We start from the raw sequence: 25758 nt of genomic DNA, 5'->3' as shown, positions 1-25758 counted from the left end.
CGCAGTGTCAGGATGGCCGAGTGGTCTAAGGCGCCAGACTCAAGGCGTTGTGCGCCTTCCCATGGCGGGTTTGGGTGTTCTGGTCTCCGTATGGAGGCGTGGGTTCGAATCCCACTTCTGACACCACTTTTTTTTCCCTCCCATCTCTATTACACAACATTAAATGGTCTGAAAGGCGGCGGAGTTACAGCGGGATATCTCAGTTCGAATAGAAACTTCAGGCGCCTGAAAGTGGCGTCCTTAGAGAAACGAAGAGCCAAGGAAGAGACCTCAGCTTGAATATTGCGTACGGGTCTTGGTGCCAGAGGATAAAGAATCATAGAATCACTAGGTTGGAAAAGACCTCTTAGGTCATCGAGTCCAATAAAGAGGATCTAAAGCTAGTGGGGTGCATCCAGAGGAAGGCACGGAGTTGGGGAAGGGTGCAGAGAGAAACGTGTATGAGGAGCAGCTGAAGTCACTTTGTCTGTTCAGCCTGGAGAAGAGGAGACCGAGGTGAGACCTCGTCATGCTCTGCAGCTTCCTCACGAGAGCAGGAGCAGGAGCAGGCGCTGAGCTCTTCTCTCTGGCCACCAACAAGGAGCCAACGGAATGGCAGGACGATGTACCAGGGGACAGTTGGGTTGCACATTAAACAAAGTTTCTTCCCCCGGAGGGTGGTGGAGCACTGGAGCAGCTCCCCAGGGAAGCGGTCACGGAGCTGAGCCTGACAATATTCCAGCAGCATTTGGACAATGCCCTCAGACCCATGGTGTGAATGTTGGGGTTGTCCTGCGCAGGGAAAGGAGTTGGACTCGATGATCTTTATAGGTCCATTCCAACTCAGGACATTCTATGGTTCTGTAACATCTCTCCGCAGCCCCCATTCACATCAGATGAGGATTTCCTACTGGGTTGGGATTTTAACAGTCTTTCTAACACATGACCCGGCACTACACCTGCGTGTTTCAAATTAAGGGTACACCTTTGGGGAGCTATGGATTGCAGTTTATCCCAGCTTCCTCCTCTGTTTCCCTGGCTCTCTGATGACTGCGCAGCACTGCGGTGCCTGCAGAGCCTGAGTGCTGCCCCAGGGCGAGTGGCTGCAGGGGCACCATCCCTCGGGGTTCATAGAATCATGGATCCTTAGTTTGGAAAAGACCTTAGAGATCAACACCAACTGGCCCTGTCCACTACTAAATCATGTCCCCAAGCACCTCATCTACCTGCCTTTTAGACAACTCCAGGGATGGGGACTCAAGGTTCAGTCCTGTCCTGCCCTGCTGCCACCATCCTGCAGGATCCCATCCCATCTCATCCCATTCCGTCTTGTCCAGTCTCATCGCACAGGATCCCATCCTATCCCATCCCTTTCCATCATGTCCTGTCCCATCCTGCAGGATCCCATCCCATCCAGTCCCTTCCCATCCCATCCTGTCCTGCCCCGTCCTGCTGGATCCAATTCCATCCCGTCCCGTCCTGCAGGATTTCATCTCATCCTGTCTCATCCTGTCCCATTCCTCTGGTTGCCTCTGGCCTGGGCAGGCGCATCCTCTCCTGGGTGGAAAACTGGTTGGATGGCCGGGCGCAAAGAGTGCTGGCAAATGGAGTTAACTCCGGCTGGAGGCCGGTAGCAGGTGGTGTCCCCAGGGCTCAGTGCTGGCTCCAGTCCTGTTCAATATCTTTATCAATGACCTGGATGAAGGCATTGAGTGCACCCTCAGCAAGTTTGCAGACAACAACTAAGCCAGAAAGGAGGTGTTGATCTGCTGGAGGGTAGGGAGGCTCTTCAAAGGGATCTGAACAGGCTGGACTGCTGGGCCGAGACCAATGGCATGAGGTTTAACAAGGCCAAATGCCGGGTCCTGCACTTGGGGCACAGCAAATCTATGCAGTGCTACAGATTGGGGGAAGAGTGGCTGCTGAGCTGCACAGAAGAGAAGGACCTGGGGGTGCTGGTTGACAACCGACTGAACATGAGCCAGCAGTGTGCCCAGGTGGCCAAGAAGGCCAGTGGTATCTTGGCTTGTATCAGACATGGCGTGGCCAGCAGGGCCAGGGAGGTGATTCTGCCCCTGTACTCGGCACTGGTGAGGCTGCACCTCAAATACTGTGTTCAGTTCTGGGCCTCTCACCACAAGAAGGATGTTGAGGCTCTGGAGTGTGTCCAGAGAAGAGCAATGAAGCTGGGGAAGGGGCTGGAAAAGAAGGAGAGTGGCTGAGGGAACTGGGGTTGTTTAGCCTGGAGAAGAGAAGGCTGAGGGGAGACCTTATTGCTCTCTACAACTACTGAAAGGAGGTTGTGGAGAGGAGGGTGCTGGGCTCTTCTCCCAAGTGACAGGTGATAGGACAAGGCAGAATGGCCTCAAGCTGCACCAGGGGAGGTTCAGACTGGATATCAGGAAAAAATTTTCACAGAAAGGGTGATGGGGCCCTGGCAGAGGCTGCCCTGGGAGGGGGTGGAGTCCCCATCCCTGGAGGGATTTAAAAGACGGGTCGATGAGGTGCTCAGGGACATGGTGGCAGATAGGAATGGTTGGACTCGATAAGAGGTCTTTTCCAACCTGCTGATTCTGTGATTCTCTGATCCCATCCCGTCCTGTCCCGCCCCATCCCACAGCACCCCGCTCCCCCATTCAGCGGCTCCAGCTCGCCGCGCTACCGCCGCCCGCAGCCCCATCGCAGCCAATGGGCGGTGCCGGCAGCCCCCGCTCAGCTAATGGGCGGTGCCGGCAGCCCCCGCTCAGCCAATGGGCGGTGCCGGCAGCCCCCGCTCAGCCAATGGGCGGTGCCGGCAGCCCCCGCTCAGCCAATGGGCGGTGCCGGCAGCCCCCGCTCAGCTAATGGGCGGTGCCGGCAGCCCCCGCTCAGCCAATGGGCGGTGCCGGCAGCCCCCGCTCAGCCAATGGGCGGTGCCGGCAGCCCCCGCTCAGCCAATGGGCGGTGCCGGCAGCCCCCGCTCAGCTAATGGGCGGTGCCGGCAGCCCCCGCTCAGCCAATGGGCGGTGCCGGCAGCCCCCGCTCAGCTAATGGGCGGTGCCGCAGCCCCATCGCAGCCAATGGGCGGTGCCCGCAGCCCCATCCCAGCCAATGGGCGACGCCGGCAGCCCCCGCTCAGCCAATGGGCGGTGCCGGCAGCCCCATCTCAGCCAATGGGCGGTGCCCGTGGCCCCATCCCAGCCAATGGGCGGTGCCCGCAGCCCCCGCTCAGCCAATGGGCGGTGCCCGCGGCCCCATCCCAGCCAATGGGCGGCGCGGGGCGGTGCGGGCATCGGGCGGCCATGGCGGCGGTGCCGGTGCTGGTGCTGCTGGCGCTGTTGGCCTGGGGCGGCCCCGCCGAGGGGCAGAAGCGCAAGGAGGTGAGGAGAGAGGCGGGTGGGTTTGATCCCGGCTTCTCCCGGTGCTGGAAAACGCGCTGTGGGGGACTGGAAGAGGGGGGGAGCGGTTGTGGGTACAAAGATCGCGGTGATTCCACACTCCTGCCTGCAAGGATGTGAGAAGATCCCTCTGGAGAGACCCTGTCTGCGTGAGACAAAGGGGAGTCCTTCCTTATTGACCATAAAGGGTGAGGAACAGCCTCAAAAAGAGGTGGGGAAGGACTTTAGGATAAATGGGACGTGTGGAGGTGTTGAAAGAAAGCATAAAAGCATGAGAGTATATCGCTAGAAAAGGGAGTTTGTTGGGGGAAAAAAACGGGAGATGCTTTGCCTACTTAGGAAAAAAAAAAAAGGAGACGCTTTGCTTAGTTTGTTGGGGAAAAAAGAGGGAGAGGCCTTCCCGGTTTGTTGGGAAAAACTGGAGATGCCTGATGATTTATATTGGTTTTTTTTAGCAAAAGTAACCATGAATGGGTGCCGAGGGGCAAATTTAAGACCAGAAATGGTCTGGTAAACATAGTGAGCCAAGTAAGGATGTGATATCCGAGAATTGCAAGGAGCAATGATTTCACTTTAAAGCCTTGTTAGGAAAATCTGCCAAGAAAGCAATAAAAGCTCATCAGTGAAGGACTGCGGAATAGCCACTAAGAATCACACAAAGATTGCAGAATAATACGTTTAGGGGTTTGGGATGCACATGCAGTAAAAGGTCAAGATGGTATGATTAGTTAGGAATACACATGACTTTTCTGGGGATTCTGTGAATGTATCTATCTGTAGTGCATAACATCGTGCAGTCCATGTGAGGGGAGTTACACTAGAGTTTGAAGGGTCTGTCCCCCCAAATGTCCAGAATTTGCGCAAACTCTGTGAAAGCGAAGTCTCTCTGGGTGATGTAGAGATTGGCTGCTGCACAGGAGGCAATGCAGCCGCAGTTCGGACAGCAGATGGTCTTCAGTTGTGAGCACAAAGATGTCGCTTATTTCCATGCAGTTGACTCCAAGGGTGTGTAAAGATCCCTCTAGATAGACCTGCGTCAGTTGTGAGTCAAAGAAGAGTACTTTAATATTGACCCTAAAGCGTTGCTGGTTGATGAGAAGCTTGACGTGAGCCGGCAGTGTGCGCTCGCAGCCCAGAAGGCCAATCGTATCCTGGGTGGCATCAAAAGCAGCGTGGCCAGCAGAATGAGGGAGCTGATTCTGCCCCTCTATTCCTGTCTTGTGAGACCTCAACTGGAGCATTGTGTCCAGTTCTGGAATCCTCAACATTAGAAGGAGATGGAGCTGCTAGAACGGGTCCAAAGGAGGCTACAAAGATGATCCGAGGGCTGGAGCACCTCCCATATGAGGACAGGCTGGGAGAGTTGGGGTTGTTCAGCCTGGAGGAGAAAAGGCTCTAAGGAGACCTTGTAGCAACCTAGACTAGGAAAAAAACCCTATACAATATAGTGTTTCTCTGACTTTTTTTCAGATGGTGTTATCAGAAAAAGTGAACCAGCTAATGGAGTGGGCCAGTAAAAGATCTGTTATTCGAATGAATGGAGACAAATTTCGACGCCTTGTGAAAGCACCACCCAGAAATTACTCGGTGATTGTGATGTTCACTGCTCTTCAGCCTCACAGACAGTGTGTTGTGTGCAAGTATGGGCATAATTCAGTCCTAAATTAAACTTGAAGGTCATCATATGCTTCGTAGAAAATGAAATTTAATGGGATAAAGCTTTTGTGTGCGTGGGAGGAGGATACTAGGGCCCATTATAGTAGGATTATCTTTCAAGTTAAATATGTGGGAATATATGCCTAATATGTATGTAAGAAAAGAATGTAGTCCTTAATTATTTACCTCCCTGCTAAGATAATCGCTGCTTTGCAGAAACAATATTCACACTGATAGGCTTCTGCAGAAAAACACAGTGAAAACTCCACTTTCCTGGCATGAGTTGCTGAAGAAACGTTTGCAGAATTACTGCCGGCCATGCAGTCTAAAAAATGTTAATTAATATGTTGTTTGGCACTTACTTATTTGCAATTATGATATGCTGGATCCATAACTATATTATGGCTTTCATGTATTAATCCGGAGGCAGCAGAGGTCTGTAAAGATGATTTTTATATCTAGGTAGTTGAAATTAATTGGTTTTCCCTCTTCAGACATGGAAAAGTGGGCACGCCTGTAGTTGCTTTGGTGCTCTGTATATTGGCAAATCATGAGCTGCTGGGTTCCATTTCAGATTTCCATTAAATTACCACTGCTTGTGTTCATGAGCTTAGTAGAACTTGCTTTTGTATTTAGAAGAACAGCAGTACCAAATGTTTCACTTGAATGTTGCATAAAAACCTGGCCTTAAACTTTTTCTTTGGCCCTAGATCATTAATGTAGGGGTTTGTGGGCTGCACTCTTCAGGGGGGTGGGTGGCTGCGGCTCCCTCAGCTGTCTTTTAGTTTGTGTTCTGGACAGATGTGGTACAGAATCTTCCTTTGTGTCTTTCACAGGCAAGCTGATGAGGAATACCAGATTTTGGCAAACTCCTGGCGATATTCTAGTGCCTTTACCAATAAGATTTTTTTCGCTATGGTAGATTTTGATGAAGGCTCGGATGTATTTCAGATGGTAATGTCTTTCTTTTTGTCTTCTAACATTATTTTTAACTTGGGTTTTGGTGGCTGAGGGCAAGAAGGTAAAGATGAATACAAAATCTAATGATACAATGATTAAGGAGGTAATTGAAAAATTAAAAGCTGCTGCTCACAGAAGAAATGAAGAGAAGAGCAGAGCAGCAATATTAATGTGGCATATATAATTATTATATAATTTATATAATTTATATAATATAAAATATTAATTATGGCAGCGATATTAACAGAACTATATCTTCTATGAATTTTTCTAAACACAGCTGAACATGAATTCTGCTCCAACCTTCATTAACTTTCCTGCTAAAGGGAAGCCTAAACGGGGTGACACATATGAACTTCAGGTGCGCGGGTTTGCAGCTGAACAGCTTGCTCGTTGGGTGGCTGATAGAACGGATGTCAATGTGAGTATATGTGGACCATCCACCACTTCTGCAGCACTCCCTAATTACAAGTATGTCGGTTGTGTTCTCTGATCTGCTCTAGATTCTTTAAATTATTCTTGTGTACGAAGTCCAGTTTGGACACATGACTGTATCTTTAAGTTTCCTTGCGTTCTGTGTTCTAATATTTTGGGTAACTCTCTATTTGACAATATGGTAAAACTCGTCTCCTTCCTTTTCCTGTTCCTACGAAAGTGTCATGGTTTCTGCCTGGATAGTTTGTTCTTCAGCTTCTCATGCTGGCCACTCAGGAGAGGGTGGGAAGTGCAGGGGAAGCTGGAAGGGGACACAGGCTGGACAGCTGGTCCAGGCCAGCTAAGGGCTGTTCTGTAATGTACAACATCACGCTCAGCGTATGAACTGGAGGAGTTGGCTGGGGTGAGGGGGATCGCTGCTCAGAAATGGGCTGAGCATCAATTTCTGGATTGTGAACTATTGCACTGTGTGTTACTTGCTTTGAATGTTCTTCTATCATCATTGTTGTGATTTTTCTCTGCTTTTGCTGTTCTATATAACTGTTTATTCCAACCCACGAGTTTTACCGTTCTCTTTCCAATTCTCCTCCCCACCCACCGGCGGAGGAGAAGTGAGCGAGTGGCTGCATGGTACTTAGTTGCCAGCTGGGGCTAACCATTAACAAGAGAAAAACAGTCTTTAAATTATTAGGTAGGATAAAGGTGTATAAAACTGAAGGTGCAGTAATGGAGGAAGAAGCATTCCTTCCCAAGACAGATCTATTATATAGAAAATTTGCATGCGGGTGTTGATACTTTTTCTACACTAATATATTGTGTGTTTTGTTAGCAGAAGTGTGGGTATAACTTTTAATCCCATTGAGGGAAAATAATTTCAATACCTTCTCTTTAGATTCGTGTGATAAGGCCACCAAGCTACGCTGGACCACTGATGTTGGGACTGCTGCTGGCTGTCGTTGCAGGCCTTGTATATTTGCGTGGAAGCAACCTGGATTTTCTATATAACAAAACTGGCTGGGCATTTGCTGCTTTGGTGAGTAATTATAACTCTTGTCTGCCTCTTGTCATGAGTTTTGTAGCAATTCAAGTCTTTAAAGCTTGCATATTTAAATACACTTATGCCTGGGAGAGGAAAACGTAGTGCATTTAGTTTTACTTTTTGGTAATCCGATCATATTATTTGATCTTGGTGTTTTCAGCTCAGTTAATTCTTAATTTAGATGCCTTTTATACAAATAAAAGGTGTAGGATGATGCCTAGCCTAAGATTGTCTTCCAAACCAGTACTTTTTGGTATGAAATGAAAAGAAATCAGCTAAAAGGGGGGGAAAAAAAAGTCCTTATTATATAGTGTTTCTTCTTTCCTTTCCAGTGTTTTGTGTTAGCAATGACATCAGGCCAGATGTGGAACCACATTAGGGGTCCACCCTATGCTCTGAAGAATCCCCATACAGGACAAGTGGTAAGTCTTCTCTCTGTGTTCTTTTCTGCATTTCTGTTGTATTTCTACAGAACAAGGCTGATACTAAAAGAGGGAAATCCTGTTCTTGGCTTCCTTCTTTTTAAGTCCTGTTCCTGCAGAGAGCAAGGAGAATTAGAGAGCTGCTGATTAGCTCAGAGAGGATCTGTCTTCTCTTAAAATACACCTGTGAAAGACGGGTTTTGTTTCGTGTGATACAGAAAGCATGTTAGAGTTCCAGTCAACATTTAGGTTTTCTTCCAATTAGCTTTCATCCTTTTCTTGGCTCAAATAGAAGAAGAAACGCTGTTTCCAAATTTGTACTCTACTACTAAGAAATCACAAAATACTAATCTTAATCCAAAACAAAGTGCTCTGTAATAGCAGGAGGATTTTTGATGCTGACCGAGCTCCCTCACAAAAATCAGTGGTCATCAGATAACATTGCTCATGGTCCAGCTTCTGTCTCCTGAAAGAGACAGTGCAAAAACCCAGTTCCAAGCTCTGTAGCTGTTGCTAATCATGTCAAAGTTGACTTCAGTCTTTTCTAAATTCAATTGCTCTGTCTCTTACAGAACTATATCCATGGAAGCAGCCAAGCCCAGTTTGTGGCAGAAACGCACATTGTTCTTCTGTTTAGTATCCTTCCTACTGAGTGAAGTACTTTGTGAAGGTTTGCAACTGTCACCTAATACCAAAGCAGAAGCCTGTAGAGCCTTACTCTGTGGACAGCTGCTTTTCCTATGCCAGCGATTAACAAGGCTCTTCTGTTGCAGCAGAATGGGTATAAACTGGAGAGCGGCTGATTTAGGTTAGACATTAGGAAGAATTTCTTCACCTTGAGAGTGGTGAAGCGCTTGCCCAGGTTGCCCAGGGAAGCTGTGGCTGCCCCATCCCTGGAGGTGTTCAAGGCCAGGTTGGATGGGCCTTGGGCAGCCTGAGCCAGTGGGAGGTGTCCCTGCCCATGGCGGGGGGGTTAGAACTAGATGATCTTTAAGGTTCCTTCCTAACCAAACTATTCTATGATTTTATTTTTTGTATTAGTTGAGCAAAATGCAAAACTTTAATTCCCTTGGTTTTTTTTCCAGTGGAGTAGAACAGTGGTAGGAGTGGACTGAGCGCTCTGGGAAGGAATGCTGTTTCATTACAAGCTGAGACAATAAATGTGTGGTTTTCATTTTGTGTGAAGACATACTACACTTTCCAGTTTATATTTTAAACTTTCCAGTTTATATTTTAAACTTTCCAGTTTATATTTTAAACTTTCCAGTTTATATTTTAAACTTAGTATTTATTTTCTTTTAAAAGCTGACAATGATGCCTTTAAGTTGCCTTTTCTCCCCTCTATACTTGCTGGTTTGGCTGGAATGTCTTTAGTTTTCCCAGTGGGTTTTAATGCCCGAGATATGGTGCGGGAGCTGAATTTCTGAAATTAGGAATATGTGTTATATTGAGACTACTGCATTTTGTTGATTTGGCCTTAAACAGCATTCATAGATGGTGGTGTTACTTTAGGAATGGTACTCCTCCACGAAGCTGCTACTTCTGACATGGATGTGGGGAAAAGAAAAAGTGAGTATTAATACTTTTCTCTCTAAGAGAAGGGATATTCAATAAAGATTTTTGATATGCTATTTAATAGAAATGCTTTTGCTCGGTGGAGTTTTGTAAAGTTCCCACCTCTAAGAAGGAAATTGTTTGGTTTTCTGGCAGCATTTGGAGTTGCTTAGCAAACTACAAGATAAACTCAAAGCCCTTTTGGGTGAGGGGGAGATATAAAGATGCTTTGCAGCATTTTGCTAGTAACGGAGAGAAGGGACTTGCTTCCTCTGGAAGGAATGGTATAAATTCGATTTACAGTAGGAATTTGAAAGAAAATTGGTGTTAATCTAGTTCTTCTCAGTGATTCTATTAGAGGTCACATTTGACCACAGCTGTAAATACTACAGAATGCTTTTGAGAAACACAGTCACTGTGGTGGTTTTGGGGACAGCTGTCGCATTACCAGAATCTTACTCTTTCTCTTACAGTCATGTGTATCGCTGGTATTGGCTTGGTGGTGCTGTTCTTCAGCTGGCTGCTCTCTGTCTTCAGATCGAAATACCATGGCTACCCATACAGGTACGGTTTGGCTGCTGCTTCAGTCATTTTCCTGTGCATTCCATACACCTACGACATCATAGGCCTTTTTGAAGGAAGTGGGGAAACACAAATGAGGACTTAACTTCTGGTATTACTCTCAATCTGTTTGTTGTTTTTTTTTCAATCTGGACTGTATGCTTAGCAATGAATCTGTTCCTGCTAACTGGTATTTCCTTGTCTGATAAGATTAGTATGAATCAGAACGGAGAATTAGGCAAAGGGCCTAATTTTTTTTCAGAATAAATGCTCCACTTACTTCATAGAGTGGCAGTATTGTAATTACCAGAACTAATGGTTTTTGGTGGATATCATGATTTTTCCCTTGCCAGAGGAAGGATTATGGTACTCTACTTTTCATGCTGTTACGTATTAAAAAATATTTCTATTTTCATAGCGATACCTCAAGCAACTTATAGTGAAAACAAGTGTCTCTTCCCCTCGCTTCCTCTGTATTCATACATTTTGATTATTAATCCTTATTTGTGAAGACAAGTAGGATGGCTGATGCTTTAAAGATGTGTACATTTAGGGAATGCTGCTGTAAAGAGTCTAGCACTATTGACTGACTGCTTGTATATATTTTTGATATAGATTTGTTGTGTGTGTTTATTAGGTTTTATGTATTTTGAAGGAATAAATACACATTGAAGGACCAGCTTCTAACCATCTCAGCTTTTCCAAAGAGTTTAATTTGCCTGGAAGGCTAATCCCATAGGCAAATATTGCCCCTTTTCTATGAGAAGTTAGTTCTTATTTAAAAACGTCTAGATGATAAAACTCACACTCGTTCTCATTCGTAAGAACTTTTCTCAAGAGCAGAAGAGAGCTGAACTTATTTCGTGTTTAATAACTAGTCTGTTTTTATTCTGGTCTATTTGAAGAACATTTTTTAACTTCTAAGGATTTGTTTCGACTTCTGTGGACTTGTTTTTTATTGAATGGACTTGTTTCAACTTCAGTGGAATTGGTTTGGTTTCAGTGGATTTGTTTTGACTACAAGGGATGTGCTTTGACTAAAAGGGATGTGTTGTTACTTACAAGGACTTGTTTTGACTACTCATACATAAGACTTTTCAGCAATCTTAAGTACTTCTGCTGACTTTGTTGTAGGTAAGATGTGCTTGTCCTGGCTTTTGATTTACTAGGAGACTTGCTTCCAAGTGGCTTCTCCACAGCTACTTAGCGTCATAGTTGCATCAGGACCAGTTTTTCATTCTGATTTTCTCATAGATAAAAGCTAAGTGGAATGTTGCACACTTTTTTTTCTTATAAAATTAATAAGAATGTTTGTTGTTTTGTTCCTGCAGTTTCCTGATGAGTTAAAGGATTCCAGAACCTGTAACATCAGAAAGGTGGCAACTCTGAAATTGCCTGTAATGGAATGGAAGAGCTAAATACGTATGGTTCACGCTACCTCTGTTTACACTGAATGAGATAGTTAAACACTGAACCAAAGACGATGTGTAGTGCCTTAAATATAACAAGAAGTCTGCTCTGAAGGACACAGAGTATTAAAATGCAATCTCTTTCTGATAAGCTTTACATCTTCTTAAACAACTTCTAGTGAAATTCAGAACTTAATGCTTAGAAATACATTTCTATAGACTAGCTAGAAACAGTACTTTAAATTCAGTTGGGTAGTCTGTTTTCTGTATGTTTCTTTTTCCCTCAGATATTTATCACTGTTTCCTGTTCGTGCATAGCAGGTGACAATGGCTTCTCTGTTAAGCCTTGAAAACATCTTCATGTTCCTGGAAATCTTTTCCTTCAGTCTGTGTGACACCCTTGGACCATACTGCAGATTGCAGTGTGGAATGTGCCTGTCCTAGAGCTGTATCTCATTTTTGAGACAAGTATTTAACTGCTGTATGATGCAAGAGGTGATTTCACAGATGAAGGGAGAATTTTCAACAGGTAGAACTGAGTTATTAATTCATTAAAAACTTTCTTTGCCAAATGCTGAATCTGCAACATTTCAGTTGTCAACGTTAGCTCAGAGCTGGAAAAATATACTGACCAATGCTCACGTTCTCAAAAATACAAACAAAAACTAAAAAGGTAACTAGCGATCTGTAGTATGAATTAAGGTTGCTGACTGGCTTTCAAGTTACCACTCAGCACCCTGACAAACAAAGTTATCATACTTTTGGTCTGTAAGTTCTTGCATTCGCAATTTATTTTCTCCAAGTTTTTACCGTTGGGGAGGACCTGGAGTGGGCAGAGATGTCTAATCCCAGGATAAATATTGTTACCCCAGGAAAGATTTGTTACCCTTACGATTGAATGCATATGCTTTTTCATCTTTCCTTCCATTCTCCCATCTCACAAAGATGCTTCGCCTTAAGGATTCTTGAGTGGAGGATGTGGTGCCCCAGCCCAAATTATTATGTAGTTCGACACCAGTACTACAGGAATCTTTGTGTCCTCATTCAGTAATGCTTCCTTCTGTAGCCTGAGGTGGCTTTGGAGGTCACTAGTCGGAGAAAAATGCAATTAAGCTTTTGTCTCTTACTTCTGCCTCTCCCCTCTGTCAAGGAGTTAGTGAATTCGGGCGCTTTAGGTGGAAGTTTGGGGATGACTATATAATTCAAAGTAGAATGTTATGCAATAAGAGTTTTGCTACATTAACACACATCCCAAGTGCCTTAACGTCACTAATTTAGTTGTTCGATGTTTCAGCTTGTTGAGATGCATTTTTCTATGCCATACAGAATGACAAGCCTTAGGAGCGGATAAATTTTGTGCCTGACTGGATTTTGGACAAGTTTCAATAAATTTTTTTTTAGTCTAATCCATGCTCCTGTGTCTTTTCGACTTTAACGTAAAACAAATCAGAGCTGTTGCTTCCATGTGTTAATAAAAATGCCTGTGTAAAGTAAATAACCGGACTATAGCTGAGCAGACTGGATTAGTAGCATCTGTGTGTTGATGCAGGAAATTACAGCCCAAAATGTCAATACTGGAGATCTTCTCATGTAGCCAGCTAATAGCATAAAGATTCCATGGTTCTTGCTTGTCTCGACAGCTGTCCTGCGGTGAAAATCTTGGCTTCCTGTAGTCCTAGACACATCTATTAATAGCATTTCTGGAGGTGGAATACAGTCAGTGCTATAGATTTGCCTGGAACAATTCTGTACCTGTTGGTTATTTTCCTATCCTGCTGGTACAATGCTTCCAGTAAACTTTTGGGTTGGGTGTACTTCAGTCATTAGCTGGGCAGCTGAAAGTGACTTACAATCTCATTCTAAAGAAGTATTTTATTGTTAAACTTTCAGGTTTGTTCCTAATTTTTCTGGCATGGGACATGTGTTTTCTGTCTCTCTAAAAAATATCTAATTGTACATTAACTTCAAACAGTTGCACATCGCACTGGTGGGTGGTGGAAACGTGTTGGCCTTCCAGTTAAGGTGGTATAGTTGTGGAGAGTTCGGAATTTTCCTCTTTTTTCCATGCTCACATATGAAATGAGAATAATGCTCTTTTTCCAACAGCTTTTTTCTGCTCTCCAGGCTGAAAGTGAAGGGTGTGGAGGAGGGAGCAAGTGTGGTAGTGGAGCAGAAGAAAAGTGAGGGCTTGCAGATTTAGAGCGTGCAATTCTAGAAAGATTTGACTTGTTTAAAGGTAATAATGAGCTTTAATTGGTACCCAGAATGATTCTCTGGGACCATTGGCACGTGCATCTCGCTCACTGGTGAGTATAACACAGTTCTGGACCAGTAGGACAAAGTTGGAAGAGGCAATGCATTCGAGAACTGGTGTGCTAAAACTGGGAGCTAGATGACGCCATCTCCTTTAGAAAGTGAATCATAAATGGCTCAGAAGTGCTGTAAAAGCTTACCTTTAGAGGGCACCTATTCCAGTAAAAGGAGGAAATGGCATATTCTGTATGTGAAAATGGACTCTGTGGTTTTGCTAATGTGACCAGCTCAACGATTGTGACCCTTTTTGCTTTTGAGAAGGGGCTGTGGTATATTTAAGAAGTGTTTTGGAATAATAGCTGCAAATAGTTTAGGGAGCTCTCTGAGCTAAGCCCACGATGAGATTGTAAATCTAATTGGATTCATCTAGGTAATGTTTTGTGTTGCCTTCAATTTACTGGAAGCTCCTGTCTTCAAACCAGTCTAGTGTTCAGCACAGAGCGCTCTGCCTAATGATGGTGCCCAATAGTCATTCCTGCAGTCACACCTTTAACAGAGGAGCCTCCTAAGCACATGCTCGGCAGGGGCAGAACCGCTTAGTCCTCCCAACAGGATGGATAGCGGGCTCAGCTCTGCATCTGTTATGTATGGCTTGGGCAAATAACGTTAATTAATCCTGTGGCTGGTGATGTCTGTGTGGCCGAGTGTGCATATGCAAGCACATGGTGCAGATCAGCGTTCAGACATGAGCAAGTGAAACCTTTTGGCAGGCAATGGGGTAGCCATCGTGTCTGGGGAATATGAGGAGATGATGGCTGCCTGGAGGCATTAGGAGAAAAATGCAGATGCTGTTGTGGCCACAGCTGTTGGACATGTAATTAAATATACAGCAAGGCTTATTCTGAGCCTTGTTAAAAGACTGTAAAAGGAAGCATAACAGTAAATTCTTATTCCTAATCTATACTCCTGACAAATCGAAGTAGACATTTTACAAGTACTAGAGAAAGTAGATTGCTTAGCTTTCTAAACATTTGAGAACAGTCAAAGAACATCAGATGCTTGAGTTGCTTATGCTTGTTGGATATGGTGCCGTGACATCAGATTATGCTGGCTGGTGGCATCTAGACATAAGGAGGAATTTCTTCACGATGAGAGTGGTGAGGCCCTGGCCCAGGTTGCCCAGGGAAGCTGTGGCTGCCCCATCCCTGGAGGTGTTCAAGGCCAGGTTGGATGGGCCTTGGGCAGCCTGAGCCAGTGGGAGGTGTCCCTGCCCATCACAGGGGTTTGGAACTGGGTGATCTTTAAGGTCCCTTCCAACCTAAACTATTCTGTGATTCCATGATCTTATGGGCAAGCTTTGTTGGGAGAACAGAATGGTCTGTAGTGTTCCTTTATGGTTAATTATTAATGGTTTCTGATAGTATGTGTTAGAAATCATCCTGTCTCTAGTGGAAAGTCAAAAAATGAAAAAATATTGGATTTCTTAAAATAAGTTAAAATTTCTGAAGTGCTTTCATCTGCTGTGACAAATTAATTTGGAAAATTACTGGCACTTTCTGTATTGGGCCTTCGTGTTTACTGCTTTCTCATGCTGCAAAGGTTTAATTATCAAATGCAACCCAGTAGCTCACTGATTCCACACCATCACTTTGAACTTTACTAAGGGGGATAGAATAACAGCAAAACAAAGAACAAATGCAGGCTCTGGAGTTCAGCAGGCATCTGTTTTCAGTTTTCATCATGGCTTTTCTCTGATTGAGAATGAGTTTCATTGCACATAGCCTATTCCATTTAAAAGCTGAAATCTTCACATGCCTATAAAATTAAGCAGTTTTATTGTTCTGAATTAATTGCACTACTTTCATCACAGATAATAATCTGAAAAAGATGTATCTGTAGTTTGTATTTCTAGGTCAGGAGCATAAAGTTATTAAATTACTCTTTTGTTGTTGGGTAACTATATGTGTCTTTCAGACATTTTTCTTAAAAGTAGGCTAATATCCACTTAAAAATCCTGATTACTTTTATCATGAAAAAAAAAAAATCAGACTGATGAGATTCTGCAGTGGCCCTTGATTTGTCCTGGATGCTAAGCTCCAAATCCTCGTTCTTCCAGGTACCTTGGATTAGCTGGCAGTGCCTGTTAGGAGAGCGCTGGGGAAACTTTACCGTGGGTATGGGAAATGTGTTAGAACGTTCCTTCACAGAGGCACGCAGTACCTGTCCTTACACAGATTGGAGCGTGCTCCTACAATCTGTTTCTTGACAAACCCACGAGTAATTGTTGGGAGGTGGAAACATTTTCATCTGTACTTTATCTTGGCTTTTTCTCACAAGAGAATTAGTTCATGTGAGACTTCAGATATAAGTTATGACGTGGAGGCAATTAAACTCATTTTCCTAAACTGCTTTCAAATACCTCCTTCCATCTCCCAAGGAAATAGATGTATTTATTATTTTATAATATTTTTTTTCTTTTACTATGTAGTTATTCTAAACCATTAGGATAGTAGTCCATGGTGCAGACTAAATCCCTTGAAGAGGAAAATAAGTGTTTCATGTTCTTATTTTAATCATACAATTGGAATAGTAGTGCAGAGCTGTGAATAGGTAATGCTGCTGGTTTAATTTGTCTGTCTGGTGGCAAAAAATATAGAATGGCTTTTTGCAGTTTCTTAATGGAATTTGTAGCAGGCGGTTAACGTGGTTTTATTTTTTCCTTCTAAAATACAGCTAGAAGGCAGGCGATGCTTTGGTCTTCTGATGCATTTACCACAGGGGTAGCATTTGTTAACAAAGCTGTAACTAAATCTGCTGTTCGGTATTGCTAAAATTCAGCAAATACAGGATGCAGCTCTTGGGCAAAATGTTGAGTTCTAAAGCAAATTCTCTTTCAGCCAGTTTGTGGAATGTCCCTGGGATGTGTAAGCTACTATGTGCTTAAGAGCAAACCCACTATTTATTGTTATTGTTGCCTTTTAGAATGACATAGGTATCATAGAAGCATAGAATGGTTTGGGTTGGAAGGGACCTTAAAAGCCCATCCAGTTCCAACTCCCTTGCCGTGGGCAGGGACATCCCACTGGATCAGGTTGCTCAAAGCCCCGTCCAGCCTGGCCTGAAGCTCCTCCAGGACTGGGGGCGGTTACACCTGACAAGGCTTTCTGTCATGACGTTTTTTCTTGTATTTTGCACACGGCCTTATGAAACCAGGGGAGTCGTTACATATTTTTGTAAATTACTGCAGAAAAGGACATTGATTTTTCCAAACTGGTTATCTTGGTTATAAGTGAATGGCACTTGTGTCACTGTTTCTGATTCTGTGTGGTGCTGGACTTGGTTGGCGATCTGTTCTGTTTTGGTCTTGTGGGCAAACGGAGATTGACCTGGAAACCCCAGCCAGTGGAGATCCGTAGCCTCCTCATGAAAGCACTTTTCCCTTGAATGGGGATGTATTCCAATCTTCTCCTCATACAGATTTAAACATCCAACAGGCATGTAGAAGCTGCTAGTACAAGCAGGGTAAATGGTCTTAGCACACTTATGTGAAGCTGCCAAGGATGTGTTTCCTTATCTAAAGAATTTTCTCTCTTTTAAAATTCTCGCAAAGCTGGGTTTCAGTGCAGCTCTCGCAGCTGAGCTTGGGTGCTGTTTGGGTTCAACCCTGGTAGCTCTCAATGGTGCCTACACCGTTCATATCTTGTCTTTTTATTTTTGGGAAGCTGTCTCCCTCCAGAGCTTGCTTCTGTGCCGATGTCCTGATCTGTGTTGGGTGCGAGGGCTGCTCCTCATGGAGCATCCGGCTCATTCTGGTGTGGTTAGCGTTGAGCTGGCACTGCACTTACACTTTGGATGGCTGGTGTATCCTGGTTGTACAACCGTTACTGTAAACGTTGGTCAAAACAAAACTCTCTTTTTGTCCAGAAGAGTCCAAAGACTCTTTTTGGAGTTTAGAAAGCAGGCGTTCTTTTTCATTGTGGAGTGCGTGTGGGATCAAGCTCCTCCTAAGACACGCATGCCCAGATACTGATACTAGAGCTTTTTATCTTCTCATTACATGCCTATGTATCTTATTTCTCGGAAAGGCTTTACGTATTCACGCTATTTCTAAGAACTAATCTTAATAATGGTGTACTCATTATGCTCGGCATTTCTACTGGTAGGATCTCTCTGGTGGTATTCAGCCCCTCCCTAGGAGGGCACTGAAGGGCTGAAGCAATCCAGAGAAGGGGAACGAAGCTGGGAAAAGGGTCTGAAGCCCAGGGGTTGTTGGGCGTAGCTGAGGGACCTAGGATTGTTTAGCCTGGAGGACACTGAGGGGAGGCTTCATCACTGTCTACAACTGCCTGAAAGGAGGTTGTGGTGAGGGGGATGCTGGTCTCTTCTCCCAAGTAACAAGTGATAGGACAAGAGGAAATGGCCTCAAGTTGTAACAGGGGAGGTTCAGATTGGATATCGGGGAAATTTTTTTTTCATGGAAAGGGTTATCAGGTACTGGAATGGCTGCCCGGGGCAGTAGTGGAGTTGTCATCGCTTGATGCGATTAAAAGATGGCCAGATAAGGTGCTCAGGGATGATATCATTTAGCAGTGGGCAGGTACGGTTGGACTTGATGATCTGAAAGGTCTTATCCAACCAGATGATTCTATGAATTGCTTCCAAATATCCTTTTGTCGAACTGCCCTGTTGAGCAGTGTGGTTAAGGTGATGTTGTGCCACGCATCCTCTCTTCAAGGCTGATCTCCAAGCTGGCCCATTCTGGCTTTCTAGTCATGCAGCACTCCTTCCTTTTGGTTTAAGCAACTCAAGATACAAGGATGGACTCCTAAGCAATCACTACAAGAAAGATGTTGAGGTTCTGGAGTGTGTCCAGAGTAGAGCAACAAAGCTGGTGAAGGGGCTGGAGAACAGGTCTCACGAGGAGCGGCTGAGAGAGCTGGAGAAGAGGAGGCTGAAGGGACAGCTCATTGCTTCTACAACTACCTAAAAGCAGGTTGTATAGAGGTGGGTGCTGGTCTCCCAAGTGACAGGTGGTAGGACAAGGAGGAATGGCCTCAAGCTGTGCCAAGGGAGGTCATTAGGAAACTTTTCATCCGAAGGTTCATCAGGCACTGGAACAGCTGCCCAGGGAGGTGGTGGAGTCGCCATCTCTGGAAGTATTTAAAAGACACGTAGACGAGGTACTTAAGGATGTGGTTTGGTGGGAGATGGGAATGGTTGGACTCATCTCAGAGGGCTTTCCCGACCTGGTGGGGCTATTCAGGTGAACCCGTGGGGGCTCCTGGAGGGGCGGACAGCGGCGCCTCTGCTCCCGCTCGCGCGCCCCCTGCCGGGCAGCGGCACCACCGCACCCTGGTTGCAAATGATGTCACGGGGTTGGGTGCGTGACGTCAGCCCCCCCGCCGGTGATGTCACCGCCCCGCCAGCCAATGGGGGTGCGGGAGGCCGGGGTGGTGACGTCATCGGCCCTAGCAACAGCGCCTGCCACCGCCGCCCAATGAGAAAATCGCCCGGCGCGGCCGTGAGCCAATGGGCGCGGGCGGGGCGGCGGGCGGCAGGGCCCCCGGCTCCCCCAGCAAGATGGCGGCGGCGCTGGCGGCGGCGGTGAGCGCGGCTTTGTCTCCCGGCAGCGCTTGAGCGCGGCTCCGGCCCGCCCGGCCGCTCCGAGCAGCGGCGGCGGAGACATGACCGCAGAGCCCGGCAGGTACGGGCCGCGCGGCCGCGGGGACGGGCCCGGGGCGGGGACGGGCCCGGGCGGCGCGGGCGGGGCGGGCGGGGGGCGGTGGCTGCGCTCGGCGGGAGCGGCGGGGCGGGACCGGCTGTCGCCCGCGGGGGGGAGGCGCGGCCCCTGGGCTGCTGCGGCCCCGCACAGCTGAGCGGCTGCCGTGGGTCTCGGCGCTCCCGGCAGCCCAGGCTCCTCCCGGCCCCGCAGCGCTGCCTGGTACCTCGGGCTCCTGGCACCCACAGGCTCCTCCCGGCCCCGCAGCGCTGCCCGGTGCCCATGAGGCTCGGTGCCCCTGCAGCACTGCCCGGTTGTGGTGGGGCTTGGTGCCCCCCGGCCCCGCAGCGCTCCGCGGTGCGCCCGGGCTGCTCCGGGGCTCGGAGCTCGGTGCCCCCGTAGCGCTGTCCGGTTATCGCGGGGCTCCCTCACACTCCCCGCCCCCCCCCCCCCCATCCCCAGGCCCCTCCCGACCCCGCAACGCTGCCCGGTGCCCTCGGGCTTTGGGGCTCGATGCCCCCGGTGCTCGGGGCTTCCTGACCCCCCAGGCTGCCCCCGGCCCCGCAGCGCTGCCCGGTGTTTTGGAGCTTGACGCTCGGCGTCCCCGCCGCGCTGCCCGGTGATCGCTGGGCTCAGGTGCTCCCTGCACCCCGAGGCTCCTCCCGGCCCCGCAGGGCTGCCCGGTGCCTTCGGGGTTTGGGCCTCGGTGCCCCGCATCTCTGCCCGGGGCTCCCGGTACCCCCAGGCACCTCCCGGCCCCGCAGCGCTGCCCGGTGCCTTCGGGGCTTGGCGCTCGGTGCTCCCGCAGCGCTGTGCGGTGCCGGTCCCCGCTGGACTCGGTACTTCCAGGCACCTCCCTGTCCCGCAGCGCTGCCCGATTACCGCGGGGCTTGGAGCTCGGTGCCCCCGCAGCGCTGCCCGATGCTCTCGGGGCTCCGTGACCCTCACGCTCCTCCCTGTCCCGTATCGCTGCCCGGTCCCCCCGGGGCTTGGACTCGGTGCCCGCGGGCAGCCCGTGCCGTACCTGCGGGCGGCAGCCCCCGGGGCAGCCGCGGTGCAGAGCGGCGCCGTGTCACTCGGCTAACGAACAGGCGGCTTTGTGTACGTTAGCCGTTCCCGGGCCGCCACCCGCAAATACTCCACGTGCCGGAGCGTTGCGCGGACAATGAAGCGTTGTGACGGCGCTCACGGGTGTCGCTCCCATCTTCGGGCTGTTTGGAAGGGGAGGCGTCGCACTGCCCGAGTGCAGAGCCTCGGGTAAAGTTGTTTCTGTGCTTGGGTTTGGGTGTGCGCACCCCCGGCTGGGTTGGGTTCTTCATCCCTGTCAGCCCCAAGTTACAGGGGTGATGGGCGTCCTCCTCGTCCTCCTCTTGTGTTACCGCTTAATGTTAAAGCCTTGGCGTTTCCAAGAGGTAACGCGTGTGCCATTTGACTTCCAACTCACAAAAAGAGATTGAAAAAAATAATTATCATCTTCGTTGCTGTTGATCACGTGCTGAATGTAAGCACTGAAAACAAACCTTATCTGGCGCAGGACTTCCCAGCGGTTAGCGGTTTCTTCTGTGTGTGTTTGTTTTGTAAGGTAGGACTTGTCCATCTCTCCACCACTCTTCGTTCCCTCTGCCTTCTTGAAGTATTTTGACAGCTTAAGCCGCTATTGTGTTGGATTGATTATTTTGGATGTAGACTGAAATACTAATTAAGGGCCTTTCTTTTTTTTTTTTAACTCTCCAGTCCCTGAAAGTCAAGGGTTGAGTTTGATTTTTGTACAGCTACATCTTTTTGCTTATTGTTCTACAGTTATAGTTAGTATTACATGTTCTGAAAAACGCTCTTCTGTTTGGACCACTTCGCTTTTTATTTTTCTGTGACTGTGTTTGTTCTCTGCTTTCCCATATTCTGCCTTGTCTTTTTTGAACCACTTGTTCCTGGTCTACCTTACGAAGGTTTGTGTTTAACACTTTCCCTGTTCTTATGTTCTCATCAGTGCAGCAATTAGCGCTCCTGCTAGGGGGCTGCTTTAGTAGGTGCTTCAGGGGAAGAGGTTACAGAAGCTCATACCTTTTTAATACAGTTTTTCACATTAACTGCAGGCAGAAGGGTAAATGGGGTTGTTTCAGGTAATTAGTAATCTTGAAGATCAAGAAGTATGTACAGAATAGATTCGAGATGACCTGTGGGCTGGATCTGTCCCATATCATAAATGGGCCCTAGGACAAACTGCTTTTACATAGATGGATATAATATTTTTTGGTGCTCTAAACTTTACTTCTGTTCATGTTATCATTCAGTCTATGTGTTTTTTTTATAATTGTCATTGCACGTAGAGCTCACTTTGAACAGGTTGGGTTTATTCTACCAGAGCAGCTCCATGCCAGAAGCCCGGCGTGTAGGGTTCCTGCTTTCAGGGGTGTAAGGTGAGGAACACATTGCATGGGCTTTGTCTTATTTTCTGTGAATCCAAGTTTGGCTTAAAACTGAAGTTGGAGAAAATGAGAGGGAAAAGAAAAACACACACGCGTGCTTTTTCTCTCTTTTGTTGCGATTTCCCACAAGTCCTGTTGGACTGTCAGCTGCCTGTGTTTCTGTCATCCTGTGCAGTCACCCCACACGATCGTTTCACCCTCTGCTCTCTGCAGTTTTGCGCATGTGGGACGTGTACCAAAATAAAGCTGGGAGATTGTTGTTAGGATTCTTTGCTAGATATACAAACAATAGGATTTGGGTGGAAAAAAATCTTTTCTCAGCACTTCTGGGGGATGGACTTACAGTGTTTAAAAGGAAAGTAAGCAATCTGTGCTAGTGTGCTGGCTATGAAGTTCTAAACTTTTGTTTAAAACTTTGAATGCTTTTATTTAATATCAAGAACTCAGGAGCCTCCCCTATCCAGGATGAGAAGTTTAGGATGCTGAAAAACATGATGAGAACTGGGCTAATTTACTAAGGAGCTTTTACAAGAAATGCTGCCTCCGTAAATGTCTATAAAGATTTCTCCACGTTTTTTGCCCCCAAATACCTTGATTTTAATTTTTTTTTTAAAAATGGAGGAATCTTTGTTGTAGTGACCTAACCTGTTCCCCCCGATCAGTTCATCTGTTGTGTAAAATAAGCACAATAACAGAAAAAGAAGGCAAGTTTTGAATCTTACTCACTTAAACCGTCTGGTAGGCAGTGAATATAGTGATATTAGGTCTTCTAGCAAAATAAGCTTAATTTTTTTAACGATTCAGACTTTTCAACTTTTAGTGTTATTTTAGTAACTTGGTTTTAGCATTTTTGTTAAAATTTCTCTATTTTTGAATCACTTGAATTTCTTTGTTCTGAGTGATACTGTAGGCTTGTTTGAGACATGTTATTTAATGCCACAATAATCTAATTGGAAGTAAGTCATTAGCAGTATTCCCTGAAGGCACGGTGTACGTTTGCTGGCGTTCACACAGTTGGGTGGAATGGACATAAGCAGATTCCTTGACTCTTCCCCCAAGGAGGGCAAAACTTGAGACTGGCTGTCGCCTTTTCTGCCAGATGCACCCCAGAGCCACTGTGTTTGCACTACTTAAATGAAATTCCCTAGGAGAGGAACTCGCTGCAGTGACTTTGTTATTTCTGCTTTATTACAATCCTGTCTGTGTTAGGGTTTTGTAAGCTCTGTGTCAAGATCTCTCGGGGGCTTAAGGAGGGTATGTTTGTTTTCTGTGAAATAGTTTGGTGTGACAAAAAGGTCCATAGCACACATTCAGCAGTAGGATGGCATGAATGTTGTGGAAGCTTGAAATTTCCAGTTCTGTTAGATGAACATTCGCACCCGCTGCTTGAAGGTAGCACAAGTTAGTGCTTTTTATGTGGGTATACCTCACCAAAAGAAAATATAAAAAATAGTACTAAAAAATAGTGCTAAAATGTACTGTTTTCACCATGAAAACAAATGCCTGCAGCCTATGACAAAGTGTGTTTTTAGAATGGATTGCTAGATGCATCTTTTAAATACAGGAAAGCCTAAGGATACTGCTGAACCCCATGGAATCCCATCACGTATCCCTGGAACTCCGCTTGTGCCTGCAGGTGACTTGGAAGCATGAATCAGTTCATGGGTAGGTCAGTGGCAGGTGGTTCCAGTAGTGGATCAGGAGGAGAAGAAGAAATTATAGAAATGCAGTGACAAAAATAGTGGAAGGTTTTATATTGGCTTTAAAAGATGGCAGGTAAAGAGCGTAAAGACAGTGTATGAGGCTTTCCTAATTTGTTACAACATCTGGCCACCAGGCAGCTGTCATTCAAGATGGATGGTGGATGGATTGATGTTATTTTTTTCCTTTTACACAGATTGACCAATGTCAGCTTCAGAGCTATTAAGGCAGTTTATTTGCAAGTCTGAAAGCTGCACCATTGTAGAAATTTCTGTCTTAGTAGGTCCAGCTGTAGGTTTTAGGCTGTAGAAGCCTTGTTGGGCAAATACATCTATCATGTAAATCAAAACCAAGAAAATAAGGCAATAAATAAATTCAGGACTGACATTGAGGCAAACTGAGATGACTTTTGTTTTGAAAAATGGAAAACAGCGCTTCAGATGAGCTACAACCTTTAAGATCGAGGCAAACCTGATTGTGGATGTTTGGAAGAATTGAAGGGACATACTCTAATTCTTAGACAGAGCTTGTAATGAACAATGCCTTGCTGAGAATCTGTGCTAAACTCCAGGAAGCAGAAGGCAAATGAAGCAAAAGAGAACGCAGTTTGAGAGGTAGAGGGGGTTGATGCTGTTGGACGTGGAGCCTTTCTTTCCTCTTAAAACAAAGCATGTTCAAGGTTTTTAGATACAGCTTTTCAATTTCCTGAGATAATATAGCAGGGTATTCAGTTTGCCATGATCTTTGTCTCATAAAGGTGAAAATACAGTATTTAGATTTTCAAGTGGTTGACTTCAGCCAGTCTTTTCTGGCTTGTGGATTATTTTGCCATGAAGTTAGACTTCCATAAGGCATTCATCCCAACTTGATAATCAATGAGATTGTTTGTCTTAGATTTTTTTTCACTTCTTAGTGAAGCATAGTAATTCTCAGCTGAGTCCCAGCATGTTTGTTTGGATACCATCTCAACAAAAAGAAATTGTGTAATCTTCCTTGATCTTGATAAAGGGTCTCTTAGTGACTTTGAACTGTTGCTTTCTCATCCCCCTTGTGTGTCTGGAGGAAAATAATTCTGTTTACTTTTCTGAGCCTATTATGCTGTGCTTGAGCTCCAAAGTTACTTCATCCCCGTCATCGAGTGTCTTCAACTGTACTAGGTATCCCTTGATTAAGCCCCTGTGGATTTAAAGTCAGTTCTAAACAAAGAAAAAGACTGAATCTGTGTTAATGAAATCTTAAGCATAGAATCTCTTGAGTTTGATGAAGTGCTAGATGCCTGCATCTCTTTTCAGTCGGAGCTTAAGTATTCAGGTGATTTCTGGCTGTGTCTGATTTAATAAGTTTAATGTGGTACAATTTCATCAAAACACAGAAGAACTTTATTGCTGTGAGAATGGTCAAACACCAGAACAGGTCAGGCAAGGTGGTTGTGGAGCTTCTGTCTGTGGCTGGACATGTTTCTGGGTAGCTGTCTCTGCTCATGCTGGGGTTGGACTAAGCGATCTCTAGACATTCCTTCCTGCCTAAATGATTCTGTGGTTTTCGGTGTCATTTACCCGACCAACTCTGATTTTGCTGCCGTGTGACAGTTGAAGCTCACATAGGGTGTTGCTGCCACTGCAGTTACAGTCCCTTCCTCCCCAGCCCAGGTTGTTGTCACCTCTGCATGCAGAAACACTCATACCAGCGGGCAGCGAGCAGTGTTAGGGAAGTTATTGCGATTCAGTGGAAGGAATGGCTGCTTTTAACATGGATCAACTTCTGTGCATAGGTCAAAACAAATACTTGTACTGAAGAGGAGAGACTTGAGAGTGTGTGTGTGTCAGGGCATGACTGTCCTTCGGCAGGAGAGCTGGTTCATGCCAACTTGGACAGATTGCGTGAATCCTGATCGGAAAGCCTCACTTATTTTGGCCTCACTGGTCTATCAGTATAAATAAGTTACAGAACATTTAGTGTCCTGGTGCTTCGCCCTTGGGAAACCGTTGTTGGGTTAAAAACCAGCCCCTAGAATAGAAATGCTCTGTTTCCCTCCTTTATAACTCTGTATTCTCTCACTTGTTCAACTGATCAAATGGTAGGCTGATTTTATTGCCTGGTTATTTTTTCTGAGAGAGGCAGCCTATTGCAGGTGTGTTCACTCTCTTTTGGATTAGGGATAAGAAAAGCAGCTTCTGTTGTAGGTTTTATCATCTGAAACTGTTTCATTCGTATGTGTTCAGTCCCAATATTGACCCGTTTTGTGTGAAACAGCTGTTGACTCTGCC

The 25758-nt window shown here is 46.0% G+C and overlaps 2 protein-coding genes and 1 non-coding gene across 8 annotated transcripts in view; all 3 read left to right on the top strand.

Annotated features, from left to right (window-relative positions):
* The first annotated feature begins 6 nt into the window (after positions 1 to 6).
* Positions 7 to 123, top strand: TRNAL-CAA (transfer RNA leucine (anticodon CAA)). Its single transcript has 2 exons — positions 7 to 44; positions 78 to 123. It is a non-coding gene; the product is annotated as a tRNA-Leu (tRNA).
* A 3087-nt stretch (positions 124 to 3210) lies between these two features.
* MAGT1 (magnesium transporter 1) lies at positions 3211 to 12791 on the top strand. 2 transcript variants are annotated; one of them, XM_054075988.1, is made up of 10 exons: positions 3211 to 3338; positions 4827 to 4996; positions 5849 to 5966; positions 6253 to 6393; positions 7300 to 7440; positions 7779 to 7868; positions 8441 to 8504; positions 9363 to 9437; positions 9896 to 9986; positions 11315 to 12790. In XM_054075988.1, the coding sequence occupies exons 1-10, from the start codon at positions 3225 to 3227 to the stop codon at positions 11328 to 11330; spliced, it is 1020 nt and encodes a 339-aa protein (XP_053931963.1). In that variant the 5' UTR covers positions 3211 to 3224; the 3' UTR covers positions 11331 to 12790. The 2 variants fall into 2 exon arrangements, with proteins under 2 accessions (XP_053931963.1, XP_053931964.1); XM_054075989.1 differs by having other exon boundaries at positions 3241 to 3350; positions 11315 to 12791.
* A 6383-nt stretch (positions 12792 to 19174) lies between these two features.
* ATRX (ATRX chromatin remodeler) overlaps positions 19175 to 25758 on the top strand; it is an 83215-nt gene continuing 76631 nt past the window's right edge. For 3 of the 5 annotated variants that reach the window (XM_054075260.1, XM_054075257.1, XM_054075256.1), the window contains exon 1: positions 20515 to 20621. In XM_054075260.1, the coding sequence (XP_053931235.1) occupies positions 20530 to 20621 (92 nt within the window). In that variant the 5' untranslated portion in view covers positions 20515 to 20529. Of the gene's footprint in view, positions 19350 to 20514; positions 20622 to 20926; positions 20947 to 25758 lie in introns of those variants that run through there. The other 2 variants (XM_054075258.1, XM_054075261.1) reach the window with 2 other exon arrangements.

The sequence above is a fragment of the Cuculus canorus genome, chromosome 10, assembly GCF_017976375.1.
Source record: "Cuculus canorus isolate bCucCan1 chromosome 10, bCucCan1.pri, whole genome shotgun sequence".
NCBI classification, from domain to species: Eukaryota; Metazoa; Chordata; class Aves; order Cuculiformes; family Cuculidae; genus Cuculus; species Cuculus canorus.
The sequence above is the reverse complement of the archived record's forward strand: the minus strand, read 5'-3'. Positions and strand labels throughout refer to the sequence as shown.